This window comes from Neomonachus schauinslandi, chromosome 5 (assembly GCF_002201575.2).
Source record: "Neomonachus schauinslandi chromosome 5, ASM220157v2, whole genome shotgun sequence".
Taxonomy (NCBI): Eukaryota; Metazoa; Chordata; class Mammalia; order Carnivora; family Phocidae; genus Neomonachus; species Neomonachus schauinslandi.
Genome location: NC_058407.1, coordinates 14072963 through 14083584, shown reverse-complemented (window position 1 = coordinate 14083584; position 10622 = coordinate 14072963). Strand labels below are relative to the sequence as shown.

General features: G+C 48.8%; 1 protein-coding gene across 5 annotated transcripts in view; it reads right to left on the bottom strand.

Annotated features, from left to right (window-relative positions):
- The window catches only part of LARGE1 (LARGE xylosyl- and glucuronyltransferase 1), a 376695-nt gene that overhangs the window by 105356 nt on the left and 260717 nt on the right, over nt 1-10622 (bottom strand). For all 5 annotated transcript variants that reach the window (XM_021687613.1, XM_044915822.1, XM_044915825.1 and 2 more), the window contains one exon: nt 5752-5856. In XM_021687613.1, the coding sequence (XP_021543288.1) occupies nt 5752-5856 (105 nt within the window). The remainder of the gene's footprint in view (nt 1-5751; nt 5857-10622) is intronic.

Here is a 10622-nt window from a genome sequence, read left to right as displayed (position 1 = left end):
CCTCTGATGGTCTGATAACATCCAGAGCGTATCTTTCAGGTCAGAGTATCGCCCTCACAGAGAGAAGCCAGGGCTACCCAGAAATGGCCAATCAGGATGGTGGAAGGTCTGGAAGCCATCTCCCACACAATTCCCTCATATAGGAAGAAGGTTTTGGAGGGCTGGTGACTGGCTTTGGACATGCAATGACACACAGGATGTTGACTTAGAAGGTGCAGTAAGAACATGTCTCCATCCTTACGGTAGAGAGATGGATGACAAAAATACCGCACAAAACAGAGTAGACGTTTCTACTGAGTCAACCATTCCTCGAATGCCAAGCATCTTTCTCTGGGCTTATTCTACCAACTCTATTTCAGCTCTTCTGTGACACGAGCTTGGGATACAGAGCTCAAAAAGTGGTAATCCCTGTCCCCAGAATTAGTGTAGGAGTTTTTTTTTTTTTTTTCCCTCAAACTTATTTCCAAGCTCTAGGATCAAGTGAGAGTGGGAGGTGCTACTGGGTTGAATAGTTTCCTTTATTTTTGGATGTTCCAGGATCTCTAATACACCAATATGCAACTTGAATCTCTAAGAGATGGATACAGTGCACAGATTTCTCAACCTTATCTGTCCACAGTTTCTAAAGATGTATCAGCATCTCCTGCAATGCCTTCTGGAATCAGTCCAGAAAATGCTGGTCTGGGTTTATTGCAAGGTTGGCATTCAACTCCGAATCTCGATCATTCCAGGGGCTCAAGTCACACTAAGTTCATTTGTGGATATGCAAACTCTTCTCCACTAAACTGCAATCTTCCTAAAGGAAGGTTCTTGGTAGCACTCATTTTTAAAAAAATCTTTTTCTACCCAGAATGTAGGCATTCAGTAGCAGGTGCTGAATGAATGAACTACATCTAAAGCTAGTTTCTCTGGATGCAATTACTACAGAGAGAAATCATCCAATATGATATTCCTTCAGAGCATAAACAGTTCTTGGTTCTTGAGCCAAGAGACAAGGAGGGTTCTGGGAAATGGAGGGACTCGCCTAGGGCTGCAGAAAGCTGGATGTCAGGGGCAGAGCAAAGGGTCAGCCTGCATCCCACACACTTCTGGTCAGCCCATGAGAGCTATATGTTTAGCAGTTCTTTGGCAAGTGGTCAAATGTAGGCTCCTCTTGAATCCTTGCCATGGAATCACCATGGCGTCCAGCTTCTCCTTCTCCACTTGCCTCCAGCCTCAGAGGTGAGTCAGTCCTTGAATGTCCCCATTTTATTGTTCTGTGGATAAGGATTCCTAGAGAAATTCTTCCTCCCTCCCTGGAGAGCCAGGTCTCCATCTGTTGGTCTCTGGCCTACTTTGGAGACTGAAAGGAATGGGATACATTTTATTTTTAAATAGTTTCTTAAAGCACATCCTCTGGTTAACGCAATGTCCTTCAATTCGGGGAGGATGCATCTCGTCCTTGAGTAACCTTTTGGATCGTACGCAAACACCCCTCTCTGTAAGGCAGCCATCTCCTTTCTACTGGCCTGCCTTCCCTTACCCCATCATCTTTGGTCACCTGCTACCTGTAGCTTTCCTTCCCCTTCTCTTCTTTGCTGGTGTTTGTTTTGAAGATTTTTCACCATCAGCGTAGGAACTGAAAGTGGGCTGAGTTTTAATGAACCTGTCATAATCTTACTAAAAAAAAAAAAAAAAGTCCTGCAAACAGCTGAATGCTGGGTGAATGACAGCTTCCGGCACCTAGATGATGGATGGACAGAGGGGTTGGGGATGAACCCATCTCTGTGCGAGGCTGTGGGACGTGCCCTTTAATTCTGAATGCTTATGGCGAGGGCCCTGAGCCGGGGGCCGCCTGGTCATCTGCAGCTGCCAGGGTCTAGCAGTTCTGTGACGATGGAATTAAGTTGTGCACAGCTCCCGTAAGAAGGGAGGGGAGCGGGTGGGAGATGGTGAGCAGATCTTCTCTAATCTTTTAGGCCCTGTGGGCTTTGTGCTACGCAGACTGGGAAGGAAAACCAAGAAGAGGACGGAGGAAGCTGGCTGGCTATTTCCAGGAGAATGTCTACCGTGCAAGACAGTTCTAGGAATTAATGAAGATAATGCATAGGAAAGGGTCTGCTCCGATGCCTGGTAGATGCAGCTGAACTTGATCAATGGGGCTGAATCTAAATTACTTGAAAACAGTTGCTCAGCCAGGCTGTGGTCAGGAAGAGAAATAAACACGTTACAACTACCTTCCTAATGTACTTTGGTCTATCAGGCTCTTGGAGCTCCACCACCAGAGGGGAGCCTCACAAAGGGCTGGGGGTGGGGGTGGGGGTGGGGGTGGGCTTATCATTCTCCATTCACAGAGAGAAACCCAAGGCTCAGAGAGCTGGAGTAGCTGTCCAAAAGGAACAAAGCCAAAAAGTGATAAAGTTACCTCTTGAAGGCAGATTTTTCAACTTAAACATCTTATGCTTCCTCCCCACCCCCCCCGGGGATTTTTAAAGTAAAACACAGTCAGGAAGCTGATATATGAAGTAAAATCAGCACTTTTTCTAAAATAGTATGAAAAGGCAACCTTTTCCAGATAGGGGAGAAAGAGGAGAAAAAGTGCTAAGTGGCTGCATTATATTTAAGGAAAAGCAAAAAAGGTTACTTTTGTTTTTTCTGACCTGAGGGCTTTGAAGACCTTAGCAAACCTCAAAGAACCACCATTTTTAAAGCAGAGAATGGATTCCATTCCCTGAGAGGATAGGTGGCAGGAAAAACCCAAGAGGACAGAGACTGAGATGTACTGTGCCCTTGTTTTGTGCCAGTAAAAGCTAGCTTGTTGACTTAGTTACCTTGGCCATGCCCCCATCCCAGGCACTATTATCCTACTGTAAAAGGGAGAGAACTAAGGTTCACTCAAGGAGGTGAACCATCTTGGCCAGATCTCCGTGGACATTTAGTGGCCGAATTGTGATTCCAGTGTGGATCTGCCACCTTTTGCCCACACCAAGCTGAAGGCTCAGCATGGGGCTTTGCTGGAGGTACCCCTTTCGGAGGCCTGCTCCGTGCAGGGATATAGGGCAAGCGGGCTCCCTCCCCGCAGAGTCCTCAATTTCCATGAGAATCTAAGAGCTGTATGACTCATGCACTGATGTGTGCTACAATTCTGAGTCTTAAAATAACAAATCCCCATCATGAAAGCCAATGCATTCTGATTTCGCATAAATCCTTTTATAATGATCACTTGGTGTCACTGGCTTATTTAAATGGACACATCATTTCTTTCAGGGCTTTCCTCATCTGCTCTGCACTTTAAGGACAAGCAAGCGGGGAAGTAACTCACTGCCTTTGGCATCGCGAGTAGAAGCTGGAGGTGGTCTGGATCCTTGTCTGTCTCCTGACCTCACGCTGAGTCAAATGGGAGAGGCAGGAGGGGACGTGTCATTTTTGTCATAATAAATCCCCCATGTGCCCCATTTTTCTTCTCCCTGCAAACCCAGATTGATGACCAGTGTGTTTTGGTTTTCACAGATAACCATGACCCTCGAGGACCGTGTCCTCGAGACACTGCAGTATATCTCTATGTGACGTTGTCTATTATTCCGGGAGGAAGACAGAGACTCAACACACACCACGGTTTACCTGAGATTTCCCTTCTCCCACCCAACAAACATGGGGGTCGCCAACTTTACAAAAGCCTGGAGGAATGTGTTGGGAATCCAGGCTTTGACAAAAGATCAACATGGCATGATAATTCGCTGACCAAAGGAAAGTACGGGAGGCAGCGGCAGGGGGGAGACACATCTGATTGGCCCCACAGTGGGTTCCTAAAGGTCCAGCCTCAAAGGCACTGAGAAAGCCCCTGGGAAGGTTTGCTGGGAGGGGAAACAGAGTGCCACCTTTCAGAGGAGACCCTTCTGCTCCAGAAACATCCTAGAGGCTTTCTTAGGGGGCCAAATCTTAGGCCCCTCTCCGGATGCTTCAAAGACAGAGCCTGGGATTCTATGACAGTTTCTTGATCCTGAAGCCACTTAGTTCAAGCTAGGAAGGTTAGTCGTTAACAAGGCATCCTCCTTACTGATCAGACTCTAGAGCCTCAATCTCTCTCAGCATGAGTTTCCGGTGTGCAAAGCAGAGATAAGAATAGCACCTGCCTGGTGGGTTAGTGTGAGGATCAAATAAGATTAACATCTAGAAAGTACCCAGTGCATACTCGGCGGAGATGCAGAGACACTGCCTTAGCCATTATCAAAATACTTCTAAACCAGCTAATGGAGAGCCGCTGCTCAGAGCGGCCTGGCTCCTCTGGGGGGTTCCTCAGACTTCCTCACCATCCAGCAACTCAGGGGTTAGTGCCCAGTACACCTGGGGGCCCTGGGGGTAGCCTCCAGGAGGTGTGGGAAAGGCTGCTGGTGAAAATTCTTCCATTGCAACCCTTCCGGGCTGTGATGCCTGGAAGGTGTCACGGGAAAAAATTACACAGAGTGAGGCATGCCTGGATGTTCTGGCAAACGTCAGCTAAGGAATGCCCCCATCTCAAAGGGTGGCCTTCACAGCGCTCCCTGAATGGCATCTCTATGGCTCCTCAGGACATTGACTCCGAACCTTTCTTTCCTTGTCCTCCTCCAGCTTTGACCTCACTATGACCCCATCTCTGAACTCTCACCTCTGGAAGCTTGACTGTCTTCTGTTTTCCTTTGGCCTCTGGGGCCCCTGTATTTGTACCTGACCTCTCTGGAGTCTGACCCTCAGCTCTCGGAGTTGACTTTTTGGCTCTTCCCCCTACAGCCTGGCCTTAGTCTCCAAGACCCTCTGGGTGGCACCGTCCCCAGACACCCACCCCACCCTAGTGCAGCTGGTCTCAGATGCCAGGTCCTGGTCCTTCTGGGCCTGACCAAACCTACCGCTCCCTGAGTTCCAAGTTCTAGTCCCGACAGAGGTCGCACGTCTGCGTCCTTTGAGAACAGGGTGCCAAAGCAATGGCAAAGAGGATGAAGAGGGAAGGGCAGAAGGATCCAGAAGCACGGCGACAAACAGACATTGGCAGGCCTGAGCTTAAGGAGAGGGAGGCCGCTCTAGTTCCTTATCGATACACTCTGTGAGTATATGGGCCGTATGTGGCCCACCTGGCCCAGGGTCTAGGACACCCCGGCTACTCCAGACACAGTTGTTGAGTACAGAATGAATGAATGAATGAATGAATGAATGAATGAATGAATGATACCATTAACAGAGATGCTTTCGCCACTGAGATAATTAGCAGAAATTCTGTCACTTCTGACCAGAAACTTTCAGAATCAATAGGATATCTGCTACTTTACTCCCTGTACAAGAAGTATGAATCCAGACGAATCCTGAATGCCTATGGTGAGCACAGATCCAGCAGGCCTCACACGGACATGGAATGTGAGGAAAATAAACTTCTGTCGTGCTGTGAAGCTGACACGCTGGGGTTCTTTGTCACTACAGAATGATCTCTCTATCAGTAGAGCCAAGGAACCTACAGGTCATAGTCCTAAAAAAGCCCAATGGGATCTAGGTCTGGAGGTTAGTCAGAAGAGGGGCTTTTTGGTGATATTACCACAGACAGCCAAGGTCTGATAGGTACTGTGCCTGCAGCTGCAGCTCTAAGAAAGGACTGGAAGGTCAACTGCGTAGGTACCGTCCACTGCAGCATTCAGGCAGCCAGGTGGCCTCCTCCTGTGCTTTGCCTGCCTCCTCCCTCAGAGAAGGAGCTCTGAGCCCTCACATCACCTTCCGAAACGCCCGCCACGCGCCACCCTCACGATTTACCTGTGTTGTAGCCCCTTCCGAGGGCAGGCCAAGGGCGGTGATTTTTCCACAGGTTTCCCAGGTACCAGTCACTCTGGTTCTCGACCAAGCCCAGGACCTGCTGACCTGTAAAGTACAGAGAAAGCAAAGGTCTTAGAAGAAGCCAGGCCACGTGCAACAGTGAGAACCGAACAGGAGATCCAGTCATGGTGGATCATCACAACAGTGGCTTTCATTAGTAAGCGCCGGGCCCCGATCTGCGTGCTTTGCTTGTATTAACGTATTTACCGCTCACTTTGCCAGCCCCACCATTTGGAGGGCGCCCAGAGTAGCTAATTAACTTGTCCAAGGTCACCCAGTTACTCTGTGATCAAGCCAGAATCCCAAATCAACCAGCCAACCATCGGTCCAACCATCCCTTAACTCATGCACCACCTCTGTGCTTACTGGCACACCTGAAGGGTTCCAGCTGCAATATTCCCCACGGTGTGCTAGTTCACTGGCTTTCTGGGCATCCGCTGAGATCATCTGCTGCCATCAGAGGGAAGACGTGCCCTTGGTGTGGGAGATGGAAGTGCACAGACAAGAGCCCCCTTTGGGCTGCAGACCCCCCAGTGTTTTTCCTCTCACATCCACTTTCTCTTGAGTCGACAAGCCATGGTATCCCGTCAACGTGGGAGTGTTTTCTAGAGGAGCAACTGCTTCTCTGGCCCAGCGCTCGACTCTGATGTTGGCCCGGTGTCTGGTGCACCAGGGCCAAGAGCAGAGGTGAGCCAGGCCTCTTAGTAACTTAGCATCTTAGGTGAGTCGGTCACTCCTCTCCAGTTCTTAGAGCATCCCATTCCTGGGACTCCAGGCCTTCTACGGGGAGCAAGCAGGGCATCAGATCCCTCTACCCTCTACGAGACAACCCTATCACGCCACTTGCAGCAGATATTCCCTTGGACCTACGATCAACTATTTTATAGACCAGGAAACTGAGGTTCACCAGGACCGTGATATGCACAACTATGGTGGAGCCGACACATAATTCAGCATTTGTCTGATGCCCAGATTCCTTCCGCTGTCTCAGTGCAGTCTTGCTTACCTTTACAACAAGTGTTGGAGGCAGGAATTAAAAACCCATGTTATAGGCAAAGAAACTGAGGCGTGGAGAGTTTAACTTGCTAAGGGTCCCACGACTCATAATCACTGTCTTCCACAGCTAACCGATGCCTTCTGGGGCTAAAATCTTTATTTTATCGGCCAATCTAAGAAATACAGACCTTTCTGACCAAACGAAAGCCCAGCAACATGTTAAGAAAAACAAAGTGGTTCTCCTGGTACACCACACTGTGTGATATAGAACCTCCCTGGTGTGATGACAGCCCCCTGGAATGATGGTGTGTTGGTTTGGTGTAATTTATTTGATCATTTTATCGAGTTCCTATCTAAATCATCACCCCAGCACAAATACATAAATTAGAGGCATGGGAAAAATACTACCACCCACTTTGTCATTGTATATTATCACATCCAAAACTTGGTAGAATCCTTCAGAAAAACTCATCACCAATTCAGGAAGGGCAAGAGCTGATCAATTCCACCCGCAACAAGCTCGGGATGCTCATATAAAACTGAAAGCTGAGATCTGAAAGTCAGGTTGTCCTCCGCTGAGAAAGCTGTGTGCTGCGTCTGGTTGCTGGGACCTCATTCGAGAGCTCACGTGATGACCTCGCATGGAGGCTGGGAGGGTGGGGTGGGGCCGAGGGGCTGCAGAGTCCTTGGGGCAGCTGGTTCACAGTTACCAATGACCCCAGGTTCAGTATAATGAAGGGCGTCATGTGCTCAGAAATGACAAAAGGGGAATGCTCTTTCACTGAATTTAGGGTGGCCACCTGAGTTTCAGGTAAAGTCATCTTCAGCTACCTTTAAGTCTAAATTCTGTGCTCTGTCATTCCATGCGTTGTGTTTGGCCCCGATCTACTTCCTCAGAAGCTTTCTCTACGTAGCCACGCTTCATTCCTGCCACATGAAAATGTACAGTTTTGTTGCTTGCGTTCTCCCTTCTGGCTCCTGCTCATACAGCTCTTGCTTGATGGGAAATGCTCTTACCCTCGGCCAACCCCTGCCTGGAATCCCTTCCAACGCATCTTCAGCCTGAAGCCAGCTATGAACACCCCTGAGTGTGAACCCTTCCCTTGGCTCGCCCATGAGATGGGAGACAGCTCTACCTAGCATTTCCAGCACTTTTTGACTTATGCCCTGTCAAGGACAGATGGGTGACATGCAGGCACATCCACACCTCATGTGTAAATATCTACAGTCCAAGGGCAAGGGCTGAGTAGTGTCCAACACACTAACGGATGCTGATAAATGTCTGCTAAGTAAAACTCTCCTGACTGGGAGCCCCGTAATGTTAGTGTATTAGTATCCCCACATTTTCAAAGCTGCAGAGCATTCTGCCTTCCCCTCATTCGCCAAGACCCACACATTCTCTCAGAATTCTTATTTAGAAGTGTTGAGGCATGAGAGAATTAATAGAGCATATGAACCCCACATTCCCAGATACTGAACCAATTTCAGGGTAAAAAAAAGGTGAGAGCAAAATGTCACCTTACTGTTGCAAGTTAAAGGACTCAGTGTAGATATTCATCATGCCAAAACCCTGACCACTGTTCGATAAAGTTCTAGAAGGACCTAACTGTTGTGCTAGATGATGTCCAAAGAAACACTCATAGGTGGGTTTGCTCTCTTTCCAAAGCTTCCAGGAGAGCCTGGATGATGCTAGTTAAAAACAGCTCTCACATAGCACTCGATACATTCCAGCCCCTGACGCACCCAACGGGTCAGGGTCTTCACAAGCCCACTTGCAAAACCCAGCTACCATTTTAATCATCAACAGAGCAGCTAATGGATCTGTCTAAAAAAAGCAAAACAAAGGCTTAGGAGCTGTTTATTATTTTGCATTTTCTCAACCAATGGATATTAAAATTATCGCTATCCTGTTGCTAATGAAGGATTTTTTTTTTCTTTTTTAAACTTTAAAGAGGGCTGGCGTGTGTAGAAGAGTTGTTTGCAACCATCGTGAGCAATGCAGCCCAGGTGCAAATTGAGAGCAGGGGAATTTGGAGAACATGACTTGAGGTTCACCGTGCATCTCACTCCTCCTCTGGAGACCTAGACCTTGAGTTCAAGCCTTCAGCAGAGCAGTGGGCCTACCGGTGTGTCTGGGCACTGTCACCCCACCTCTGCAGTTTCCCATAAGGGTGAGGAAGATGCCAGACTTGCCAGACAGAGCTGAGTGGGAGGAGGTGTCGATCTTGGTGAACGAGGGGAGAGCAAAATGCTCTTTCCGAAACTTCCAGGTGAGTCTGGATGATGCTAGTTAAAAACAGCTATCACTTATATAGCACTCGATACCTTCCAGCCCCTGGCGCGCCAAACAGAATTCCAGCCATTGGGTCTAGTCATGTGCATCACAAAAGAACCAGATAATTGGAAAGCATGTTGAACTCGGAGAATTATTGATCCAGGTCTGGAAGCTCTGTCCGTGCTTTAGTCGGGGGTGAGCCTCGCTTGTGGGGTTCCTAGCACAAAATAAGCTCTTATGGCATCTAAATCTTGCCCATAGACCAGCACAATTCAGTGCAGCCTCCAGCATTATGCTTCTTTTATTTATTTATTTATTTATTTATTTGAGAGAGAGAGAGAGAGAGAGAGAGAGAGAAACAGCATGAGAGGGGAGAGGGTCAGAGGGAGAAGCAGGCTCCCCGCTGAGGTGGGAGCCCGATGCGTGACTCGATCCCAGGACTCCGGGACCATGACCTGAGCTGAAGGCAGTCGCCTAACCAACTGAGCCACCCAGGCGCCCCAGCATTATGCTTCTTGAGGACAGAGAAGTGGTGAAGAAAAGGAATGCCAGAGCCAGACTGCCCAGGTTCAAATCCTGGCTCCTCCACTCATGAGCTGTGTGACCTCAAACGAGTTACCTAACCTCTCGGTGCTGTTACTTCCTTCACTTATAAAGGGAAGTTAATTCATAGGATATACCTTAGAATTTTATTTTCTCTTGAGGCACAAGTTGATGTTGTGTTTTTTACTTCTCCAAATGTTACCACTAACAATGCCTGGAAAACCAGTAAAATGTTGAGTAGGTATTTGCTCTTTTGCTCTTACTCTTACACCCAGGATTCCCTGGTCCCTCTCTGTCCCACCTGGTGGCTTCAGCCATCTCCCCTGCTCCTTCCTTAGCTGACCCGGGCCTTATTCTGCCTAGACATTGCTTTAGTTTCGTATTGGCTGAGGGTTTGCTGTATTAGAGACCACACAACAGACTAAGGAATCAAAGACAAATTAAACACGGTCGTTACCCTAGAGGCAGCTAGAAGAGGAGGCAGATAAACAATTATGAAGCAGCATGGTACTTGTGGCAGCAGAAACACTGATAAGCAGGAGGAACGGAGGGCAGGGGATCATTGATTCTGTGGGGGATGGTGGAGGACGCGGGCTGGGCGCCTCCCCGGGGTTGCCGGCTGCACGACGGGCTCCACCTGCCCGGTCCACACAGCCCTCCACACTCCCAGGCTTCCCCACATCACCCTTCTCGGCAGAGGCCTCGCCGCTCCCTGGTGACAGTCATCCTTTCCAGCTCTGCCAATCCCAGCTCATCAGCCAGGCAGCATCTGGTCCCCAGAGGTCAACGTCTAAAGCTTTAGCCTGGACGATGTGAGCCCAAAAGGCCTGCCATCCCATTAAGAGGTCAAGTGTCAGGGGACTCCTCTTTGCAGGGGGGGGGAGCGGGGGAGGACACAGGCTGCTGGTGTGAGGCCTCCCTCAGCACCCCGCACCGTCGCATCTTCTTAGGAGTTATTATAATAAAACACGGGACTAACAGAAAAGGCTTTGTCATT